General features: G+C 48.7%; 1 protein-coding gene across 3 annotated transcripts in view; it reads left to right on the forward strand.

Moving 5' to 3' along the window:
• The window catches only part of PLEKHB2 (pleckstrin homology domain containing B2), a 676,701-nt gene that overhangs the window by 318,831 nt on the left and 332,987 nt on the right, over window positions 1-24,883 (forward strand). For all 3 annotated transcript variants that reach the window (XM_069213723.1, XM_069213725.1, XM_069213724.1), the window contains exon 4: window positions 24,715-24,817. In XM_069213723.1, the coding sequence (XP_069069824.1) occupies window positions 24,715-24,817 (103 nt within the window). The remainder of the gene's footprint in view (window positions 1-24,714; window positions 24,818-24,883) is intronic.

The following is a 24,883-nucleotide window of genomic DNA, read 5'->3' on the forward strand; positions in this document are numbered from 1 at the left end:
TCAATCACCCTCCTAGTTCTCCCATGGGCCTCATTGTACCGTTCCTCTGCCCTTGTCCTGGGATTCCTCACTGGGGTCAGTAACCAGGACAGGTTGGGGTAACCAGAGTCCCCAATAGCCACACACGGTGCCTCTGGAGTTGACCCATCACGTAAGTGATGCTGCTATTCCGCAGGATGTAGGCGTCATGCACTGACCCAGGGAACTTGGCATTCACATGGGAGATGTACTGGTCAGCCAAACACACCATCTGTACATTCATGAAATGATAACTCTTCCTGTTCCTGTACACCTGTTCACTCCTGCTGGGGGGGACCAAAGCAACATGGGTCCCATCAATGGCACCTATGATGTTGGGGATATGTCCAAGGGTATAGAAATTACCCTTCACTGTAGCCAAATCCCCCACCTCAGGGAAAACGATGTAGCTGCGCATGTGTTTCAGCAGGGCAGATAACACTCTGGACAACACCTTGGAAAACATAGGCTGAGACATCCCTGATGATATGGCCACTGTTGTTTGAAATGACCCACTTGCAAAGAAATGGAGTGCTGACAGCACCTGCACTAGACGGGGGATCCCTGTGGGTTGGCGGATTGGTGACATCAGTTCTGCCTCCAGCTGGGCACACAGTTCATGAATAGTGGCTCGGTCAAGCCTGTATGTCAGTATGACATGTCTTTCCTCCATTGTCGACAGGTCCACCAGCGGTCTGTACACAGGAAGATTTCTCCATCTCCTTGCATGTCCCAGCGGACGGTGCCTATGAAGGACAACAGCGAGCACAGAGTCAATCAGCCCACAGGTATGTAACCACAGTTTGTCAAAAAAACGATTCTCAATGCACTGAATGGTTTGTATGAGTGTTGATGCAAGGCCTAGGTGTGTGTGACGCAGTTAAAAGTAAGCCATGTGGGCCCCTGAAATGGCGGCTGCCTGACTTGTGAAGTGTGACAATGGGATGTGAGGTCAATGCGCTGGCGTGGCACACCGTGGCGGTAGGCGGTCGAAGACCGCGGCGCAAAGCAGCATTGTTTAACATTGAACCCTATGGGTCTCAGGAGCCAATGACGATGTGCGCCGGCGGTCGCGGTACGCACCGCCGCGGGCGTGACCGCCATTTTCTATCTGCTTAATCACTCGATACCTGATCTTCCACAGGAGAGGACCTACACTGCAAGTGCTGCTGTGACCTCGGTCTGGAAGAGACAATAGCTCATGCGACTGGGGAAAGGGCCCCTGCCTTCACTGCTCAGGAATTGGAGAAACTTGTGGATGGGGTCCTCCCCCCATTATGCGCTACTCTACGGTCCTCCAGACCAACAGGTAAGTACACAGGGACCATGCTTTGTGGGCAGTGCCTGTGTTGAGTGGGGTGGATGAGAGATGGTGGGGAGGGGAGCGATTGAGGCATGCATCAAACGACAGATGAGAGCATGTGCCACATGGCAAGGGTGGGGATGTGGGGCCACTCACATCGAGCTTGCAGAAGGTGATGAATATTTTTCTCTCCCTGTACATGTCACATAGGTCAGCACTCACCAGAAAATCGACATTTGGCGTGCCATCGCCAGGGACGTCCGGACCCTGGGGGTCCACCACAGACGGGGCACCCACTGCCGGAAGAGATGGGAGGACATCCGACGCTGGAGCAGGAAGACGGCGGAGGCTCAGCTGGGGATGGCCTCCCAACGTGGGAGGAGTGCCAGTCGGACTTTGACCCACCTGATGTCTCGGATCCTGGCGGTGGCCTACCCCGATTTGGATGGGCGCGTGAGGACATCACAGCAGACACAAGGGGGTGAGTACATTCTCATTCTGCTGACTTTGCGCGCAATGGAGGTGTCTGTGTGGGGAGGAGGGCTGTGGGTATTCCTAGGCCAGGGCGATTTCTGTAGGCTAGGCCCCTCCGTAAGGCATGGCCCTGTGCCCCCGCCCCCCACCTCTGTAGGGTGCCAAGTACAGCTATTCATTGCCCTGTGTCATCTATGTGTGCAGATGTCGCTCATAGGCTTGTAGGCCATGTCCCACGAATTGAGTAGGGGACCTCAAGTGCGCGGCGTAGTGCAGGGGGCTTCTGTGTCTGTCCTCTCCGCCAACGGTGTCGCCAATGCATGCACTCAACATGTCTTTATTTTCTCCCCCCCCCCTTTTTTGTGGTCTTCCTGTTCATGTGTGCATTAGCATAATCAGGCGGAGGAGAAGTGGCATCGGAGCACGAGGGAGCTGCATCCCACATGGCCCTGGAGGGCCATGCAACGGACTCCGAATACACCAGTGGGACGGAGGGCGAGGGGAGCTCCACAGCGGGGACTCGTGCAGGCATTAGTGACACAGACTCGTCCTCTGAAGGGAGCTCCCTTGTGGTGGCGGCAACATCCGTGCCCCCGCAACAACAGGTACAGCCGCCACCCAGCGCACCAGCACCGTCCTCCCAGCAGCCCCTCAGCGTTTGCCCCGTGCCCGCTCACCCAGGAAAGTGCGCATCTCCTTCGCCTCAGGCCCTGCCCCTGTCACCCCTGCTGCCCTCAGTGAGGAGGTCATTGACCTCCTGAGGAAGCTCACTGTTGGGCAGTCTACCATTTTGAATGCCATCCAGGGTGTAGAAAGGGAGGTGCACCAGAGTAATGCATACCTGGAGGGCATTCATTCTGGTCAGGCTGCCCTTCAGCGATCCTTCAACACTCTGGCCTCAGCACTGATGACAGCCATTGTTCCTGTCTCTAGCCTCCCCCCTCCAACTTCCTCCACCCATACCCAATCCCCTGTACCTCTGCCTATCCCAGACACACCATCAGACCAGCCTGCACACACCTCAACACCCAAGGGAAGCTCAGGCAAACAATAAGCACCACACATCACACAAGCATTCACACAAGCAACATCCACATGCAGATATACCAACACCCACTGCCTCCACTGTGTCCCCCTCCTCCTCGTCTCCCTTCTCCCTCCCTGTGACGTCTCCACTCACACCTGCATGCACAACATCTTCAGCCACTACGTCCATCACCAGCACACCCACCAGAACCCCCCGCACACGTGCAGTCACCACCCCCACTACCATTCACACGTCCCCTGTGTCCTCTCCCAGTGTGTCTGTCACCCCCTCTTCCAAGCTACACAAACGCAGGCAGCCACCCACCCAACAGCCATCCACCTCACGACAGCCTCCAGCCCAAGCACCTGCACCCAAAGACACCAGACTGAAAACTCCTACAACCACAACCTCTTCCTCCACTCCCATACCTACTACACCTACCCGTCCCTCTCTTCCTCAAATGCTTTTCCTTTCCAAACTTGACCTCTTTCCAACAACTCCCCCACCCCGTCCATCTCATAGGACTCCAGTCAGCACCTCAGCCACCACAAAAACGGGCCCTGTGATGACAGTCTGCCATGGACTGTGGAGTCCCCCACCCTCAAGGGCAGCCAGTTCAGTCGGGAGCCAAGGCACGGCCAGCCCACCCCCGCAAAAACATCCCAAGATTGGCAGTGGCCGGCGCGAGAGGCCTAAAACACCAGGGACCAAAATCCCTACCTTGGCTCCGACAGGAAGTGTGGTGCCAGCTGGCACACCGCCAAAGGTGGGGAAGGGCCACAGACGAACAGGGAAGGCTGGGAAGGGTAGCACGCCCGACAAGACCGCCAGCAGCCCAGCTGGGCAGGAGGGCCCCGCAAGCCCCATCCAGGGGGGGCAGGAGGACACCAACAGGCCCGGGACTGCAGCCCAGGAGGGCCCCGCCAGCCCCATCCCAGGTGGGCAGGAAGGTGCAGCCAGCCACAGGTCAGGTGGCGAATTACCTCCACGCCATGGGCCGTCTCAAGCACCGCTGAACAGAGCACCGCCGTCTCAAGCACCGCTGAACAGGGCACCGTCGTCTCAAGTACCGCTGAACTGGGCACCACCGTCTCAAGCACCGCTGAACAGGGCACCGCCGTCTCAAGCACCGCTGCACTGGGCCCTTCATCTCAAGCACCGCTGAACAGGGCACCGCCGTCTCAAGCACCGCTGAACAGGGCACCACCGTCTCAAGTACCACTGAACAGGTCACCGCCGTCTCGAGCACCGCTGCACTGGGCCCCTCATCTCAAGCACCGCTGCACTGGGCCCCTCATCTCAAGCACCGCTGAACAGGGCACCGCCGTCTCAAGCACCGCTGAACAGGGCACCGCCGTCTCAAGCACCGCTGAACAGGGCACCGCCGTCTCAAGCACCGCTGAACAGGGCACCGCCGTCTCAAGTACCGCTGAACAGGGCACCGCCGTCTCAAGCACCGCTGCACTGGGCCCTTCATCTGAAGCACCGCTGCACTGGGCCCTTCATCTGAAGCACCGCTGCACTGGGCCCTTCATCTCAAGCACCGCTGAACTGGGCACCGGCGTCTCAAGTACCGCTGAACAGGGCACCGCCGTCTCAAGTACCGCTGAACAGGGCACCGCCGTCTCAAGCACCACTGCACTGGGCCCTTCATCTCAAGTACCGCTGAACAGGGCACCGCCGTCTCAAGCACCGCTGCACTGGGCCCTTCATCTCAAGCACCGCTGAACTGGGCCCTTCATCTCAAGCACCACTGCACTGGGCCCTTCATCTCAAGCACCGCTGCACTGGGCCCTTCATCTCAAGCACCGCTGCACTGGGCCCTTCATCTCAAGTACCGCTGAACGGGGCACCGCCGTCTCAAGCACCGCTGAACAGGGCACCGCCGTCTCAAGCACCGCTGGCCCATCAGCGGCAGGGGCTGGCCCGCATCTGTGTCGGGCAGGGCTGCACGATGCACTCTGGGCACCAGTCCACCTCCAGAACCAATGGAGACTGCTATCCACTTGAGAGACTGTGGCTTTGCACTCCCCAGGATGGTACAGTGGGCAAGCCACCCACTGTAGAGACTTGAGAGACTGTGGCTTTGCACTCCCCAGGATGGTACAGTGGGCAAGCCACCCACTGTATAGACTTGTGAGACTGTGGCTTTGCACTCCCCAGGATGGCACAGTGGGCAAGCCACCCACTGTAGTGACTTGAGAGACTGTGGCTTTGCACTCCCCAGGATGGCACAGTGGGCAAGCCACCCACTGTAGTGACTTGAGAGACTGTGGCTTTGCACTCCCCAGGATGGCACAGTGGGCAACCCACCCACTGTAGTGACTTGTGAGACTGTGGCTTTGCACTCCCCAGGATTGAACAGTGGGCAACCCACCCACTGTATAGACTTGTGAGACTGTGGCTTTGCACTCCCCAGGATTGAACAGTGGCCATGTAGGCCCCTCGTGGATCTGGCATTGTGCACTCATCTGGCTGAGGTGCCCCCCCTTCCCTCCCCCCCCCTGAGGTGCCTGTAGTTTTCCTGTCTGATGCCCCTGCAGTGTTCTCTCCGTTGGAGTCTGGTATCCTGTGTGGGCTTTGCCCATGTGATTTGGGCCCAGTGGCCCACGGACAATGCCTGGTACAATGATCGGACTTTGACATTTATGTATATAAAGGTTTTAGATGTGTGATATATTTTTAAGCCAGTGATACAATATATTCCAATGTTTAGAATCATTTCCTTTTGTCTTTGCATTCTTCTGGGGGGTTTGGGGGGTGTAACTCTGAGTTGTTGCTATGCATTGATGTGTGTGTTGTAGTGGGTGAGGGTGAGGGTGGGGGTGGGTGAGTCACGTATGTGTGTACCCGTAATTTCTTGCCTCCCCCTCCCCTGTGTCGTAGGTGCAGTACTCAAAGTTGTCTTCTGCGCCGGCGTTCGTGCTCCTGGTAGAGGAGCAGGAAGACAATCGCTGGGAGGATGTGTAGTTCGGGTTCCATGCTGTCCAGATTCCTCGTGGGGTATATGCAGGTGAGCGTTTTCCGTTTGAAATGGCTGTTTCCGCCGTGTTTTTATCGGCGGGGCTACCGCCCCGGAAAAGGTGGCGGATTGGTAGGTTGTGATAGGGTGGGCGGTACATTGACTCTCGCCTGTCTGTTGGCGGTGACCGCCACGCTGTTTGTTTGTCCCGCCGTGGCGGGCGGTGTGTTAAAGTGGCGGTCTCTGTTGGCGGTTTCCGCCAGGGTCGGAATTCCATTTTTTTTACCGCCAGGCTGTTGGCGGTTTAGCCGCCGCTTTAACACCGTCCGCCAGGGTTGGAATGACCCCCTATGTTTGTTAACAACAATTTATCTAACAATACTGATATAGCAAGATCATAAGCTAGGTGAGGCATTTTTGCTTTAAGATAATTAGGCAATGAGGAAAAATGTTGCAGGGATGTGGAATTCCTATCGCCCGACGCCCGGGACATCCTGTTTGGGGTCAAGGGCTACAAGTTTTTATGTTTACTTTGTCCTTGGGACAAGTAGGCCCAACCCCCTGCAGCACAAACCCTTTGGCTGCCTGATTACAAAGAGTGGAACTCTCTGCAGTTGAGTTAATGTGTTTCCAAAAGATAATGCTGTTCGAACTTGTATTTATGGTTCATTATTTGAAAGTCTTCATTATTAGGGTGAGTGCTGTAAATAAATGTTTTAAGGTCACACTTCACTACTGACGTTGGTTCCAGTACAAAAAAAAAAAAAACGTGTATACACATGTTTGAAAAGTTTAGGCTATGAGGCTAAGTTTAATGCTCCCAGAATGCTCTCTGATTATATGCAAATGAAGTGTCATTTAGTAAAATGTGTTGATGCATGCTAGTATTTCCCAAAAATATTTCTAATGGAAAATCAGTGTAACCATTTTCAACACGATTATGGGAAGCATGAAAATAAACAAACACTGACAAAGCCAACTGATCTGACATATTTTTATAAGTCTTTTAGTTTCATCAATGCGTGTCTTGTTTTGACATGGCTTTTGTAACACTTTATTGTTGTGGGAGCTACCAGGCCCTCAACACTGTAACAAACACTGGCAAACCCCCCCAAAAAAGTTTTTGAACTCTCTAAAAGCACACCAGCGGCATAACAAAGGCCCCGCAGCCGCCCTCCAGGGGGCCCCTTCAGCACAGCACCTGCCCTGAGTGAGTCTGGAGAGGGGGCTCCTCCATGTTCTTTACAAAGGGGCACCCTCCAGTTTAGTTACGTCACTGATTGCCACTGTAGTTCCTGACACTGAACAAAACTACTTTGTGTGGCAATATGCTCCTTGTGGAAGAGCAGAATGCGATCACTCACAGTAAAGCCGGCCGAAAGAGAGAGAAATAGAAGTTTAATAAAAACAAAATGTCTTTGTTAACACCAGACCTAATTAGGGACCAAGACCCACATGTAGGTAGCTTTTTGCATGTCGCCAACAGTGACTTTCGCTGTTTGCGACATGCAAAAAGCACACTGCGATGCACAAACCCAGTTTTGCGATTCGGTAACCTGGTTACCGAATCGCAAAACGGGTTTGCGACTCGCAATTAGTAAGGGGTGTTCCCTTCCTAATTGCGACTCGCAGTGCAATGTAGGATTGTTTTGTGACCGCGAACGCGGGTGCAAACCAATCGCAGTTTGCACCCATTTCAAATGGGTGCTAACACTTTCGCAAAAGGGAAGGGATCCACATGGGACCCCTTCCCCATTGTGAATGTCACTGTAAACATTTTTTTCAGAGCAGGCAGTGGTCCTGTGTACCACTGTCTGCTCTGAAAAAATGAAACGAAAACGTTTCATTTTTCATTTTTGTTATGCATCTCGTTTTCCTTTAAGGAAAACGGGCTGCATTACAAAAAAAAAAACTGCTTTATTGAAAAGCAGTCACAGACATGGTGGTCTGCTGTCTCCAGCAGGCCACCATCCCTGTGAGGGCCGCCATTCGCGAGGGGGTCGCAAATTGCGACCCACCTCATGATTATTCATGAGGTGGGCATTTGCGAAGCCCTTGCGAATCACAGATGGTGTCAGGGACACCATCCTACATTCGGATTTGCGACTCGCAATTTGCAGGTCGCAAATCTGAACCTACCTACATGTGGCCCCAAATTCTTAAAGAAAGTCACAAAAGTGCACCCATGGTATATGTTGTACCCTATAAAATATTTGTGAACTGTATTTTAGCATGGGTAAATACGATGTGTAGATTTGCTCATGTAAAAATCTATTGAGCATTTGCAAGTTCATTTTCCCTCCAGCCACTTTCTTCCCAACCCTGGAAGAAGTTCTAATTCTGCCATTGTCAGGAGTAAATGTCCAACCTTTCTTATTATGGGAAAATATTAGAGAGAAGCTGGTAAAAATCTTTAAAACATGCAGGTTAGTAGGTTTGCAGACTCAAAGGCATTCCAGCCCTAGAACTATTGCTTACTGCTTCCTCCAGCCCCAGTATGCAGATCTGCAGAAAGGTGGCAAAATAAGGAAATTGTTACAGTAGGGATTGAAACTGCAAGTATTTAAGCCCTACTATGGTAGTAGCCCTGGCATAATCAGAGAGGCTATTATCAGAGCACTTACATAATGAGATTGCTGCCATAATTTGTCGCCACACTACATGGCACCAAAGGGACAAGTAGATCTTTTTACAGGACAAGTAGATTTGAGAAGCAACCTGTCCACTGGACAAGTAGATATTTTAATAAATTACACACCCCTGATGTTGAGGCTATGGCTAAAAGATGGTGGAAAGAGGCAAAGATTGTTTAGAACAATTGAACGTTTCACTTTAAAATAACGAAGTAACATCCTGGAAAAAAGTGCCTTGGCTATGTCAGCTTCATCCAATGCACTTGGATTTGAGCTTGTTGCTTAGGTCTAAAGCAGACATTCCACCACTGTACTTTAATCCAAATATTTGAAGCCGCAGCACATCCCTTGTCCCAAAACCATTATATGAACTTACTGCTGGTAATATTGACATCCTGCCTTTTTAAAAATGTAAAATCTGAATGGAAGAAACTTGGAACTAAAGAGGTTTGTTGTAGATTTAGGTATTTATTTCTGTGGAACCATACTCAAAATGTTCCCATCTATTTTGCTAACTTAACTTTACAAGGGTCACCACCAGCCTCTGAAGCCCAGCCCAGGACAGAGCATGGTTGGGAACCCCACAGCAGGGGACGTATAACTGTAAATTGCGTGTGTAATATCACACTGTGGTATGTTTATTTTTTAACTGCCCCTACATGTTTGAAAGGAAGAAGTGGCTATATCCTATGTGGAATAAGGAATAGGACTTTAAAATGTATGAAGTGTATCAAACACAAACCCTACCGCACATATATTACAAGGGCCTCATTCCCTCCCACTTTTTTAAGCGTATATCCTCTTTGATACTTTTAGATGTTGTTCCATGAAGTAATGCAAATTTGTGTAGCATGGTAATGTTTTTATCTTCTTACTTAAAAGTTTGTATTTTCTAAATCGATCCTATTTTCTTCCCTTTGTTATGCAAGATGCAAGTTAAGTAATTTTAATAAATAAACGACTTGGTGATTATATATGTGATTGGTGATGAAGATACTTCATCCTTGTGTTTGTTTACAGTCAACATCTAGGACAACAATAAGGACCTACACCTAACGGAAGGATTTGCAAATCTAATAGATGTCGCCTTTAAAATTCAGTTGAGAGCTATTAGTTTTAGCATTGTTTGTTTGTCATGGCATAGTTTATTGGGAACGTGTTGTTGGTGAGCATGCACGCACAAGCGTCATATTTGATATTTTTTGTTTTCAAAGTATAACAAAAACAAATCCAAAATGGCTACGGGTGCATGTCTAGAAATGTTTTTTTTTTCCTATGTTTCATTATTGTTTCATCATTCCAAGATGAGCAGCAATTTATTTGGAATTGTAAATTAAAGTATGTACGGAGCTGCCAAGAAGAAAAACGGAACAGGGACGGGATAGCAGCAGGCAGTTGCTGGGCCCTCGCAAAAATAATCAAAATAAAAAATAATGTGGAGAGTAGGGTTAGGCCCAAGTAGTTTGATGGGGTGAGCTATATGGCTAGTAGCAAACCACTTAGGAGCTGCTAGTCCCTCACAAAAAGAGGGGGGGGAATAAATGTAGGAAGTTGGCTCTGTATGCACTATTCCAAAGTAAGGAATAGTATGCACAGAGTCCAAGGGTTCCCCTTAGAGGTAAGATAGTGGCAAAAATAGATAATTCCAATGCTCTCTTTTGTGGTAGTGTGGTCGAGCAGTAGGCTTATCAAAGGAGTAGTGTTAAGCATTTGTTGTACATACACAAGCAATAAATGAGGAACACACACTCAAAGACAATTCCAGGTCAATAGGTTTTTGTATAGAAAAATATATTTTCTTAGTTTATTGTAAGAACCACAGGTTCAAGATTTACATGTAATACTTCAAATGAAAGATATTGCAGGTAGGTACTTTAGGAACTTTGAATTAGCAAAATAGCATATACGGTTTTCACATAAATCACATATAGCTATTTTAAAACTAGACACAGTGCAATTTTCAACAGTTCCTAGGGGGAGTAAGAGTTTGTTAGTTTTTGCAGGTAAGTAAACCACCTACGGGGTTCAAATTTGGGTCCAAGGTAGCCCACCGTTGGGGGTTCAGAGCAACCCCAAAGTTACCACACCAGCAGCTCAGGGCCGGTCAGGTGCAGAGGCCAAAGTGGTGCCCAAAACGCATAGGCTTCAATGGAGAAGGGGGTGCCCCGGTTCCAGTCTGCCAGCAGGTAACTACCCGCGTCTTCGGAGGGCAGACCAGGGGGGTTTTGTAGGGCGCCGGGGGAGACACAGGTCCACACCGGGTGCAGTGTGCAAACAAGCGTCAGGTTAGTAATTGAAATCAATGGGAGACCAAGGGGTCTCTTCAGCGATGCAGGCAAGGGGGGGGGGGTGCTCCTCTGGGTAGCCACCACCTGGGCAAGGGAGAGGGCCACCTGGGGGTCGCTCCTGCACTGGAGGTCGGATTCTTCAGGCCCCGGGGGCTGCGGGTGCAGAGTCTTTACCAGGCGTCGGATCTTAGAAGCAGGCAGTCGCGGTCAGGGGGAGCCTCGGGATTCCCTCTGCAGGCGTCGCTGTGGGGGTTCAGGGGGGGCAACTCTGGCTACTCAAGGTCTCGCAGTCGCCGGGGAGTCCTCCCTGAAGTGATTGTTCTCCACAAGTCGAGCCGGGGGCGTCGGGTGCAGAGTGTCAAGTCTCACGCTTCCGGCGGGAAACGCAAGTTGTTTCAAAGTTGCGTCTTTGTAGCAAAGTCGCAGTCTTGGGTGAACAGAGCCGCTGTCCTCGGGAGTTCTTGGTCCTTCTAGATGCAGGGCAGTCCTCTGAGGCTTCAGAGGTCGCTGGTCCCTGGGGAGAGCGTCACTGGAGCAGGGTCTTTAGAAGTGGGGAGACAGGCCGGTAGAGCTGGGGCCAAAGCAGTTGGTGTCTCCGTCTTCTCTGCAGGGTTTTTCAGCTTAGCAGTCCTCTTCTTCTTAGGTTGCAGGAATCTAAGTTCCTAGGTTCTGGGGAGCCCTTAAATACTAAATTTAAGGGTGTGTTTAGGTTTGGGGGGTTAGTAGCCAATGGCTACTAGCCCTGAGGGTGGGTACACCCTCTTTGTGCCTCCTCCCTGAGGGGAGGGGGGCACATCCCTAATCCTATTGGGGGAATCCTCCATCTGCAAGATGGAGGATTTCTAAAAGTTAGTCACCTCAGGTCAGGACACCTTAGGGGCTGTCCTGACTGGCCAGTGACTCCTCCTTGTTTTTCTCATTATCTCCTCCGGCCTTGCCGCCAAAAGTGGGGCCGTGGCCAGAGGGGGCGGGCAACTCCACTAGCTGGAGTGCCCTGGGGTGCTGTAACAAAGGAGGTGATCTTTTGAGGCTCACCGCCAGGTGTTACAGTTCCTGCAAGGGGAGGTGTGAAGCACCTCCACCCAGTACAGGCTTTGTTACTAGCCACAGAGTGACAAAGGCACTCTCCCCATGTGGCCATAAACATGTCTGGTGTGTGGCAGGCTGCTAGAACTAGTCAGCCTACACGGATAGTCGGTTAAGGTTTCAGGGGGCACCTCTAAGGTGCCCTCTGGGGTGTATGTTACAATAAAATGTTTTTTGGTGCTGCTGTGGCCCAGGAGGGACCAGGATGTCGCCACTTGGAGGAGGAGACAGAGGGGGCGTCCAGCAACTCAGAGAGCCCTCACAGAAGCAAGCAGCACCCGCAAAAGTACCTGAACAGGCACTTGGAAGGAAAGTGAACCGGAGTCCACGCGAAGTCACAAAAGGGAGTCCCACGACTCAGAAGGTTGTGCACTGCAGGTTACAGTGTCGGGGACCCAGGCTTGGCTGTGCACGAAGGAAATCCTGGACGAGTGCACAGGAACCGGAGCAGCTGCAAATCACGCAGTACCCAGCAATGCAGTCTGGCGTGGGGAGGCAAGGACTTACCTCCACCAAACTTGGACTGAAGAGTCACTGGACTGTGGGAGTCACTTGGACAGAGTTGCTGAGTTCCAGGGACCATGCTCGTCCTGCTGAGAGGGGACCCAGAGGACCGGTGATGCAGTCTTTTGTTGCCTGCGGTTGCTGGGGCAAGATTCCATCGACCCACGGAAGATTTCTTCAGAGCTTCTGGTGCAGAAAGGAGGCAGGCTACCCCCAGAGCATGCACCACCAGGAAACAGTTGAGAAGGCGGCAGGATCAGCGATACAAGGTTGCAGTAGTCGTCTTTGCTACTTTGTTGCGGTTTTGCAGGTGTCCTGAGCACTCAGTGGTCGATCCTTTGGTAGAAGGTGAAGAGAGAGATGCAGAGGAACTCGGATGAGCACTTGCATTCGTTATCTAAAGATTCCCCAAAGCAGAGACCCTAAATAGCCAGAAAAGGAGGTTTGGCTACCTAGGAAGGAGGATAGGCTAGCAACACAGGTAAGAGCCTATCAGAAAGAGTCTCTGACGTCACCTGCTGGCACTGGCCACTCAGAGCAGTCCAGTGTGCCAGCAGCACCTCTGTTTCCAAGATGGTAGATGTCTGGAGCACACTGGAGGAGCTCTGGGCACCTTCCCTGGGAGGTGCAGGTCAGGGGAGTGGTCACTCCCCTTTCCTTTGTCCAGTTTCGCGCCAGAGCAGGGCTGGGGGATCCCTGAACTGGTGTAGACTGGCTTATGCAGAGATGGGCACCATCTGTGCCCTTCAAAGCATTTCCAGAGGCTGGGGAAGGCTACTCCTCCCCAGCCCTGACCTCAGACCTTTTTCCAAAGGGAGAGGGTGTAACACCCTCTCTCTGAGGAAGTCCTTTGTTCTGCCTTCCTGGGCCAGGCCTTGCTGGACCCCAGGAGGGCAGAAACCTGTCTGAGGGGTTGGCAGCTGCAGCAGCTGCAGTGAAACCCCGGGAAAGGTAGTTTGGGAGTACCCGGGTCTGTGCTAGAGACTAGGGGGATTATGGAATTGTCTCCCCAATGCCAGAATGGCATTGGGGTGACAATACCATGATCTTAGACATGTTACATGGCCATGTTCAGAGTTACCATTGTGACGCTGTACATAGGTAGTGACCTATGTATAGTGCATGCGTGAAATGGTGTTCCTGCACTCACAAAGTCCGGGGAATTTGCCCTGAACAATGTGGGGGCACCCTGGCTAGTGCCAGGGTGCCCACACACTAAGTAACTTAGCACCCAACCTTCACCAGGTGAAGGTTAGACATATAGGTGACTTATAAGTTACTTAAGTGTAGTGGTAAATGGCTGTGAAATAACGTGGACGTTATTTCACTCAGGCTGCAGTGGCAGGCCTGTGTAAGAATTGTCAGAGCTCCCTATGGGTGGCAAAAGAAATGCTGCAGCCCATAGGGATCTCCTGGAACCCCAATACCCTGGGTACCTCAGTACCAAATAATAGGGGATTATAAGGGTGTTCCAGTATGCCAATGTGAATTGGTGAAATTGGTCACTAGCCTGTTAGTGACAATTTAGAAAGCAGAGCGAGCATAACCACTGAGGTTCTGGTTAGCAGAGCCTCAGTGAGACAGTTAGGCATCTCACAGGGAACACATACATATAGGCCACAAACTTATGTGCCCTGGGGTCCTGGCTAGCAGGGTCCCAGTGACACATAACAAACATACTGAAAACATAGGGTTTTCACTATGAGCACTGGGCCCTGGCTAACAGGATCCCAGTCAGTTAGTGAAAACACCCTGACATATACTCACAAACAGGCCAAAAGTGGGGGTAACAAGGCTAGAAAGAGGCTACTTTCTCACACAACCCCCCAACCCCCCAAACGAAGGACAATAAGGCTAACCTTGGCCAGTTGAGACTTTATTGTCTAAGTGGTGATAAGTGGAGAGTAGCTCTGCAGTAGACTGGTTACTCCCTTTATCATCCACTATATGGTTACTTCGCTGTGGGGATGTAAACCACCCTGTTTGAAGTGTTTTAGCTAAGCAACAATGTGAAGATATATTTTCAGAGTTTCTATCAGTAAGTTTTAGTTTAGAATAGTGGGAATTGTCCACTGGACCTATTTCTAGTGATGAGAATGCCAGACAGGGATGCTGTCTCAGTAAAGCCATAGCTGGGCAAAAATTTTGTCCATATGGCTGGAAGAGAGAACAGGGATGCTGTTTCTCTTGAGTTGGAGCAGGGCAGGGATGCTGTCCTATGAGCTCCACACGAGGGCAGGGCTGCTGTCCTAAGTGTTGTGAGGTAGTGCAGGGTTTCTGCACTAAGGTTTCTCTGGGAGGGTTGGCGGGATGCTCCATGTTAACTAAAATGGTGCTCTTTCTCTCACCAATATTAGTTATCCCACAGAGAAATACTTCCACCTCAGGGAGTACAGCAATGCCAGCTGATGATTCCCTTGGAACAGGTGCCACCCCAGGAGAGGTTTCTCCCACCACAGGAATGGTATCCTGAATGGCAGGGTGGGTAGGGGATACTGTGATACCATTTTTACCTGTTGTTGGAGAGGGATCCTGAGTTTTCACGCCTTTTTCTCTCCTTTGCTTGTTCATTTCAGTAGAAATGAGAGGGAACAAGCTCTACCTCAGCCCAACCTGAGGTCTCTAGGTAATTTCTTAAGAGACAGTCTACAGGTAAGCTAGGTGATACTACCACCTGCTTAGGGCCAGTAACTCCACCCCAACTAAGCTGAGCTATAGCTAAGGGAAGAAACTTAGTGGAGTTATGGACATCAATAATCTTGTACTGTTGTCCAATGATGTGTTGTTCAGGAGCCACTAGGTTTTCAGTCACCAAAGTTATACTGGCATCTGTGTCCCTGTAGGCCTGGGCCTCAACACCATTTATTGAAACTGTCTGCCTGTTCTTATCCGTTTTAAGGGGACAAGCAGCCAGTGTGGCAAGGCCAATGCCACTAGGTGTGACAGAAACTGTCTTGGGACTGACTACCCCAGTTTCTATGATGGACCCATAAGTGAACCCAACTACACCCTTAGCTTGACTGTTGCCAGCAGTCCCACCACTATTACCACTACTGCTAGGGGCACTAGAGCTTGATGTATTAGTGGTGGTAGGCTCAGGGGGTTTACCTGGACAGGACTTATCCCCTGGCCTATGGCCTTTATTTTTACACACAAAGCACCAAGGCTTTTTAATGTGTGTATGTTGAGAAGAAGAGGAAGAATTTGATTTATCCCCAGCCCCTGAAGAGTGTTTAGGATTTGAAGAAGGATCTTTGGTTTCACCCTTATCCCCCTGCTTATCCTGAGATTTCTCACCATCTTTCTTCTTGCCATCCTTGTCACCCCCTGTATGAACTTTTCTGTTCACTCTTGTTCTGACCCATTTGTCTGCCTTCTTTCCCAGTTCTTGGGGAGAGGTCAGATCGGAGTCCACTAGATATTGGTGTAACAAATCAGACACACAATTATTCAGAATATGCTCTCTCAGGATTAGATTGTACAGGCTTTCATAGTCAGAGACTTTACTGCCATGTAACCACCCCTCCAAGGCCTTCACTGAATGGTCAACAAAGTCTACCCAGTCTTGTGAAGACTCTTTTCTGGTTTGTCTGAACTTAATCCTGTATTGTTCAGTGGTTAAGCCAAATCCATCCAAGAGTGCATTCTTTAAAACTGTAAAATTATTGGCATCACTTTCCTTTACAGTAAGGAGCCTATCCCTACCCTTTCCACTGAAGGATAGCCATAGGATAGTAGCCCACTGCCTTTGAGGGACCCCCTGTACCATACAGGCCCTCTCAAGTGCAGCAAACCACTTGTTAATGTCACCCCCCTCCTTGTAAGGGGGGCCTATCTCATGCATATTCCTAGAATCATGCTCTTTCACAGGATTACTATAAGGAGTACTGCTGCTGCCACCATGGGGTCCAAACCCCAACCTCTGTCTCCCTTTTTCTAAGTCTAGAGATTCCCTGTCTAGAGCCAGCTATTGCTGTTTAAGCTTCAGCCTGGACTCTCCCACTCTCAATCTACTGAGTTCCCTTTCTAACAGTCTGTCATCAGGGTGGGTGGGTTGGGAATGCTTTGACACAGAAGAATGATGTGAATGAACAGAGGGAGACGTGTCCCTAACAGTTGGCAACCTAGCAACCTGGCCTGCAGGAATAAAATCATCCCTACTGTAATGTGAGCTTACATTACTACCAGCTATGCTAGGTGGTCTGCTAAGGGGCAGGTTAGGAAGGGCACCCTCCAACACTCTTACTGGGGGCTTCCCTGAGCCAGAGTGTGAGCTATCTCCTAACTTCTCAATTGAAGTGCCAGCTAAGGCCTTATCATTTTCAATAAGCATGTTAGACAATAATTCTCTAGAGGGGTTCTTTCCCACCACTAAACCTCTATCAATGCAGAGACTCCTCAAACCCTTCCAGTTAAGGTGGTCATAAGCTGAGTTGACCAGATTAAGAGAAGTTCCTACATCAGACATGATAGAAAAGGTTTAGGGACAGATAAAAGAGAGAAAAAGTTTCAGGACTTTTTAAGGAAACAGGAAAAAAAACTTTTTCAACTTTTTAGAAACTTTTTGAAAGTTTAGGAGTACTTTTCAGCAGATAGTGTAAGAGAAGAAAAGCAAAACATTTTGGTTAGGTGTACATACACTGAACTTGTTTTGTATATTATTCTCTTATGAAAAGTACAAAATGACAAAGTGGTAAGTAGTTACAAGTACTTATCCCACCGCTGCACAACCAGTGTAGGAGGCTGGCCTGGCTTGTAGTGGGTACCAAGGGGTACTTACACTCTGTACCAGGTCCAGTTATCCCTTGTTAGTGTAGAAGAGGTGTTTCTAGCAGCTTAGGCTGATAGAAGGTAGCTATAGCAGAGCAGCTTAGGCTGAACTAGGAGACATGCAAAGCAACTACTATACCACTGGTGTCATATGCACAATATCATAAGAAAACACAATACACAGATATACTCAAAATAAAGGTACTTTATTTTTATGACAATAAGCCAAAAGTATCTCAGTGAGTACCCTCAGTATGAGGATGCCAAATATACACAAGATATATGTACACAATAACAGAAATATGCAGAAATAGCAAAAGGAAGTAATGCAAGCAATGTAAAGTTACAGTAGATTGCAATAGGAGCACATAGGTATAGGGGAAACACAAACCATATACTCCAAAAGTGGAATGCGAACCACAAATGGACCCCAAACCTATGTGAGCTTGTAGAGGGTCGCTGGGACTGTAAGAAAACAGTGAGGGTTAGAAAAATAGCCCACCCCAAGACCCTGAAAAGTAGTTGTAAAATGCACCTATATTCCCCAGAGAGCACAGAAGTCGTGATAGGGGAATTCTGCAAGGAAGACCAACACCAGCAATGCAACCAAAGTGGATTTCCGGACGAGAGTACCTGTGAAACAAGGGTAATGTGGCGAGGGTCCCCTCTTATTATAAAGAAAACCAAAATATTTCAGTGAATACTTCACAACACAAATTTTTCAATTTCAATGCATCAGTCTCAATAAATCACAATGGTCCTGGAGTCAACTAGTCAAGTTGATTGATGAATCCACAGTCTTTATTCCAAATCTGATTCGCATTACACAGTCTGTGATCCACAGGTTATAATCCTTCCAGCCAACACGTGTTTCGTCTTGGGAAATGATATGTCCCTTACGACTTCTTCAGGGCTAGAAATCATGGAGTAAATGTAACATAATGAGTTGAAACCAAAATGCTCAATCGTCCACTGCAAAGTGTATAAACACTTCAAACCCAAGGGAGGTGAGATTTAAATGCAAACACCAGGAATAAGTGACAAGAAAAAGTGAGACTAAATCCAAAGTCAAACTAACTAAAGTGATTACTACTCAACAACAAGCCAACCACAGCACCCAATGATTCCCTAAAAGTGAAGACACCAACATCATTACCAATCTAATACCGAGCTGGAGAGCCCCCTAAAGTGCACAAAATTGTCCAAATCAAATGATACGATAACAAAATACCTTCTTAATTGAGGCACTACTCCTCAACAGTCAAAATTGTTGATATTTCACTCCAAATTGTAATCCATCACCCCGGTCATGTTTCAATGACTGCCAGTAAAAAGAGAATTCCTTTATTACTATTTTGTAAATGATCAATGCATCGTAGCTAATCATCATCTATAATTCAAAAACGTAGAGTCAGTAAAAATATGCCCGGGATCAAGCTCCGTCAAAGCCAACACTCACCTTATTATTCCGCAACACCTTATAGAAAGGCTACAGCGTCTAACAGTAAGGACGCCTCGCGAGTGCGCTGCTCGCGCGCAGCCGAACCCGGAAATAAATACGCTTCCGGGTTCGCGCTCCTGAACCAGAGTTACCGTCATTAAAAACGGACTCTTGATGCGAGTGGGGATGGAATGAGTAATTAAAATACGCTCAAAACTACCCAGAAAATGCCCAAATATATATTTCTGCTGGTAAATCATAAATGGTGTTCACTACTACCACCAACAACAAACCAAGCGAAAGTAAACAGTTAAAATAACTCAATTCTGTCCACAGTGTTCCTACCGGAATGAAGTTAGAAATGTCTTATTACAAATATCGAGAAAACTACTCAGGTAAGTAGTTTTGAGAAATAATTACAACTATCAGTGTCTTTAAGAAAATTAACTACACTATATTGATAACTCAGCCACAACCTTATTCCACTTTCTTCAATATGGTAAAGCTAAAAAATCCGGTGGATAATACTAGCGGGGAAATATACAGATGGAGTACCCATATGAATCCTTCAAAATTATGACGTTTGGGAATTTTGGTTAATCACTCATGAGAACAAAGAATTTTTTTATGATATCATACCACATACAATGTTCCTACAGGAAACAACGTTAATGCATATACAGGCAATGTGTAACATGATGATATTAGAGGCTTAACAGAGTCCAAATATTTTAATATAATTCATCAATCACCCAGAAAGAATTCCAATTCTCTATCGGAATTCAATCCTGTCTCTACAGCTCTTAATTTCATGATCCACATGGCTTCTTGTCTACGCAGACATAGTTCCCTATTACCCCCCTAGAATCCCGGGGGATGTAGTCAAGTCCAAAAAATTCAAAACTCTTCTGAGTCGGTTGTCTATCACAAGAAACAATATGTGCCACCACAGGATATCTAATATCAAAATTCTTCAATGCCCGTGCATGTTCACCTATTCTAATTCTGAGTGGTCGTATGGTACTGCCCACATAGATCTTAGAGCATCTGCAGCGTATAATATACACTACATAATTAGAATTGCAATTCATAGTAAAACGAATTGTAAATATCTTGCCATCATGAGAAAATTCTTGCAACTTATGACAAGCCCAACGGCAGACCCCACAGCACCCACATTTGTAGAAACCCGCTTTTTTTCTTTGTGATAACCAAGTTTCTTTAGAGGAGATAGTGGTAAAACTAGGACTTAAAATACTCTTAAGAGTTCTGCCTTTGCGAAATGTTGTCACCAAGCCCCCAGTAATTACATTCTTTAATGATTCATCCTGCGTTAGGATATTCCAGTGTTTATTCATATATTTTTTCAAGATCAATGAAGCATCATTGAAATCCGTTATAAACCTCACCAAGTTAGACGCTTCCTTAACATCATTTCGCACTTTGAGTTTCAAAGTATCCTTTCTGTCCACATGTTTGACTCTATGCCGGGCTTTTTTTTACAATTTTGTGGGAATACCCACGTGCCAAAAATCTCCTTTCCATATCATTTATTTGAGAAACAAACTCATCATCAATACTACAATTTCGTCGCGCCCTCATGAATTCACCAAAGGGAATTGATGCCACCTGATGTCTCGGGTGAGAACTTTGCGCATGCAAAATAGAATTGCATGCAGTTGCCTTACGAAACAGTCTACTGTGAATTTTATCATTGGAAATAAAAAGTTCCACATCCAAAAATTCAATCTTGACAGCACTAAATTGAAAAGTAAATCTAATGTTTAAATTATTAGAATTAATGAAATGGCAAAATTCATTGAGTTTCTCCTCACCTCCTGTCCAAATCATTAGACAGTCGTCAATGTAACGACCCCAGAACAGAATAAATGTGTGCCACGCAGCGGCATCTGGGCCCCAAATGCATGTGTGTTCGAACCAACCCATGAACAAGTTCGCATATGATGGAGAAAATTTGGAGCCCATTGCCACACCTTGTTTCTGTCGAAACCACATGTTATTGAATAAGAAAAAGTTGTTAGTTGTAATCATATCAATCATATCCAATAGCATCAAAGTATGGTCCCATAGATTTGCTGATCTCTTGTGAAGAAAGAATTTCAAGGCTTCTAAGCCTAAGTCATGTTTAATACAAGTATGCAGAGATACCACATCTTAAGTTACCAAAAGCATGTTGCTATCCCACTCTACATCACTAAGAATACTCAGGATATGTGTGGTATCTCTGATGAAGGAAGGAAGATTAAGTAGCAATGGCTGCAGAAAACAGTCAACAAACTCTGAAAGCCTTTCGGTGGGCCCGAGAATACCCGAAACAAAAACTGTGAAACAAGGGGACCAAGTCCAAGAGTCGCGACAAAGTCGAGAGTGGGCAGATGCCCAGGAAATGCCAGCTGAGGGTGCAAAGAAGCTGCCACCGGATGGTAGAAGCTGTGGATTCTGCAAGAACGAAGAGGACTAGGAACCTCTCCTTTGGAGGATGGATGTCCCACGTTGTGAAGAAGCTTGCAGAGGTGTTCCACGCTGAAAGACCACAAACAAGCCTTGCTAGCTGCAAGGGTCGCAGTTAGGGTTTTTGGATGCTGCTGTGGCCCAGGAGGGACCAGGATGTCACCACTTGGATGAGGAGACAGAGGGGGCCCCCAGCAAGTCAGGGAGCCCTCACAGAAGCAGGCAGCACCCGCAGAAGTACCGGAACAGGCACTTGGAAGAGGAGTGTACCGGAGTCCACCCGAAGTCAGAAAAGGGAGTCCTGCGACGCCGGAGAACAACTCAGAAGGTTGTGCACTGCAGGTTAGAGTGTCGGGGACCCAGGCTTGGCTGTGCACAAAGGAAATCCTGGAAGAATGTACAGGAGCCGGAGCAGCTTCAAATCACGCGCCACCCAGCAATGCAGTCTAGCGTGGGGAGGCAAGGACTTACCGCCACCAAACTTGGACTGAAGAGTCACTGGACTGTGGAAGTCACTTGGACAGAGTTGCTGAGTTTCAGGGACCACGCTCGTCGTGCGGAGAGGGGACCCAGATGACCGGTGATGCAGTCTTTTGTTGCCTGCGGTTGCAGGGGGAAGATTCCGTCAACCCACAGGAGATTTCTTCAGAGCTCCTGGTGCAGAAAGGAGGCAGGCTACCCCCAGAGCATGCACCACCAGGAAACAGGCGAGAAGGCTGCAGGATCAGCGATACAAGGTTGCAGTAGTCGTCTTTGCTACTTTGTTGTGGTTTTGCAGGCGTCCTGAGCAGTCAGCGGTCGATCCTTTGGCAGAAGGTGAAGAGAGAGATGCAGATGAACTCGGATGAGCACTTGCATTCGTTATCTAAAGAATTCCCCAAAGCAGAGACCCTAAATAGCCAGAAAAGGAGGTTTGGCTACCTAGGAAGGAGGATAGGCTAGCAACATAGGTAAGAGCCTATCAGAAAGAGTCTCTGATGTCACCTGCTGGCCCTGGCCACTCAGAGCAGTCCAGTGTGCCAGCAGCACCGCTGTTTCCAAGATGGTAGAGGTCTGGAGTACACTGGAGGAGCTCTGGGCACCTCCCCTGGGAGGTGCAGGTAGGAGGAGTGGTCACTCCCCTTTCCTTTGTCCAGTTTCGCGCCAGAGCAGGTCTGGGGGATCCCTGAACCGGTGTAGACTGGCTTATGCAGAGATGGGCACCATCTGTGCCCATCAAAGCATTTCCAAATGTTGGGGAGGCTACTCCGCCCCAGCCCTGACACCTTTTTCCAAAGGGAGAGGGTGTAACACCCTCTCTCTGAGGAAGTCCTTTGTTCTGCCTTCCTGGGCCAGGCCTGGCTGGACCCCAGGACGGCAGAAACCTGTCTGAGGGGTTGGCAGCAGCAGCAGCTGCAGTGAAACCCCGGGAAAGGTAGTTTGGGAGTACCCGGGTCTGTGCTAGAGACTTGGGGGATTATGGAATTGTCTCCCCAATGCCAGAATGGCATTGGGGTGACAATTCCATGATCTTAGACATGTTACATTGCCATGTTCGGAGTTACCATTGTGAAGCTATACCTAGGTAGTGACCTATGTATAGTGCACGCGTGAAATGGTGTCCCCGCACTCACAAAGTCCGGGGAATTTGCCCTGAACAATGTGGGGGCACCCTGGCTAGTGCCAGGGTGCCCACACACTAAGTAACTTAGCACCCAACCTTCACCAGGTGAAGGTTAGACATATAGGTGACTTATAAGTTACTTAAGTGCAGTGGTAAATGGCTGTGAAATAACGTGGACGTTACTTCACTCAGGCTGCAGTGGCAGGCCTATGTAAGAATTGTCAGAGCTCCCTATGGGTGGCAAATGAAATGCTGCAGCCCTTAGGGATCTCCTGGAACCCCAATACCCTGGGTACCTCAGTACCATATACTAGGGGATTATAAGGGTGTTCCAGTATGCCAATGTGAATTGGTGAAATTTGTCACTAGCCTGTTAGTGACAATTTAGAAAGAAGAGAGAGCATAACCACTGAGGTTCTGGTTAGCAGAGCCTCAGTGAGACAGTTAGGCATCACACAAGGAACACATACATATGAGGCCACAAACTTATGAGCACTGGGGTCCTGGCTAGCAGGGTCCCAGTGACACATAACAAACATACTGAAAACATAGGGTTTTCACTATGAGCACTGGGCCCTGGCTATCAGGATCCCAGTGAGACAGTGAAAACACCTTAACATATACTCACAAACAGGCCAAAAGTGGGGGTAACGAGGCTAGAAAGAGCCTACTTTCTCACACTGTCTGGGTCAGTTTGACATTTGGGCTGGTTGCACCTCACACTAGAAAGTGACACAAAAGGAGCTGGGGTGTTGTCTGCATTTCCTGATGAGCCATCCGTGCTAGGAGGGAGGAGTGGCCACTTACACCTGAAAGGGCTGTGCCTGTCCTCACACAATGCAGTCTCCGACCCCCTGGTGAGTGTCTGGGGCCTGGCCTGGGCAAGGCAGGATTCAAAAGAGACTTTACTTTGAAGTAGGCCTACTTCAAGGGAGAAATTGGGTATAAGAAGGGCACCCAAAACCACAGACTTTAGAAACACTTCTGGAACCAAGAGGAACCTCTGCCTGGGGAAGAGCTGAATAGCTAAATAAGAAGAGCTGCCCTGCCTGTGACTGTGCTTTGTGGAGCTATCCTGCAGTTGCTGCTTCTGCCAGAGTAAGAGGGCAAAGACTGCACTTTGTGTGCCTTCCATTTTGAGAAGAAATCTCCAAGGGCTTGATCTAGAGCTTGCCTCCTGTTGTTTCAAATCTCAGGGACAGCAAAGACTTCTCTCTGCCAGCACCTGGAGTCTCTGGAGAGACTCCTACTCTGCCCTGTGGTGGCCATCCAGTTCCTGGGACCCTGAAAGGAGAAGCTGGCAGCCTAAAGACAAGGAAATCCACGCACAGAGCGCTGTGCAGGGAAAAGATTGACGCAACTCCGATCTGCGGCTGAAAAAAAATTATGCGCCGCCGGCTCCGCAGCTGAGAAACGACTCTCGCAGGAAACGTGACCGAAGAATCGACGCACGGAGCAGGAGAAACGACGCGCAGCATCGCTGACGGAGGCTGGGAGATCGCAACCTGCGCTGCGGTGTTTTCGGATCATCGTGCGGCTGGATTTCCGACTCACACCAACCCATGCGGGGTTATTTTTGACGCACACCTGCCCATGAGGGGTTATTTTTGACCCACACCAAGTACAATTTCACGCTGGCAGCGCTAGCATCTGTTTAAAACTACTTAAAGACTCTTTTTGCATTTTTTTTGATAACTTGACTTGTGTATGGTGGATTTTGTCGTTTTGGTCTTGTTTTGTTTAGATAAATATTTCCTATTTTTCTAAACCTGTGTTGTGTCATTTTATAGTGTTTTCATTAAGTTACTGTGTAAGTAGGTACAAATATTTTACACCTAGCACTCTGAAGTTAAGCCTACTGCTCTGCCAAGCTACCAAGTGGTTAAGCAGGGGTTAGCTGAGGCTGATTCTCTTTTACCATGACTGGAGTGAGGGTCCTTGCTTGAACAGGGGGTAACCTGACTGTCAACCAAAGACCCCATTTCTAACACCAACTTTCTATGATTTTCCGAACTCCAGTGTCAGGCCCATTCTGGGTTGGCGAGATATTACAAAACAACATAATTGCCTCTCTCTCTCACTCTTTCTTTTGAGTTCCAATTCCTGAGTTGCGCTTTCTCTTTCTTTTCACAGATTTTCAGCCCCCAGAAGGGAAGCCAAGGGACTGCTGCCTCCAGATAGTTTGTCGGGATGGAAAAACCCTCAGTCTCATTGCCGAAAGTGCAGACGACTGCCTGTAAGTATTCCATGATTTGTTTGCAATATCCACGAAAGCTCCGTCTGTTCAAAAGTGTGTGTTACT

This window comes from Pleurodeles waltl, chromosome 11 (genome assembly GCF_031143425.1).
Source record: "Pleurodeles waltl isolate 20211129_DDA chromosome 11, aPleWal1.hap1.20221129, whole genome shotgun sequence".
Taxonomy (NCBI): Eukaryota; Metazoa; Chordata; class Amphibia; order Caudata; family Salamandridae; genus Pleurodeles; species Pleurodeles waltl.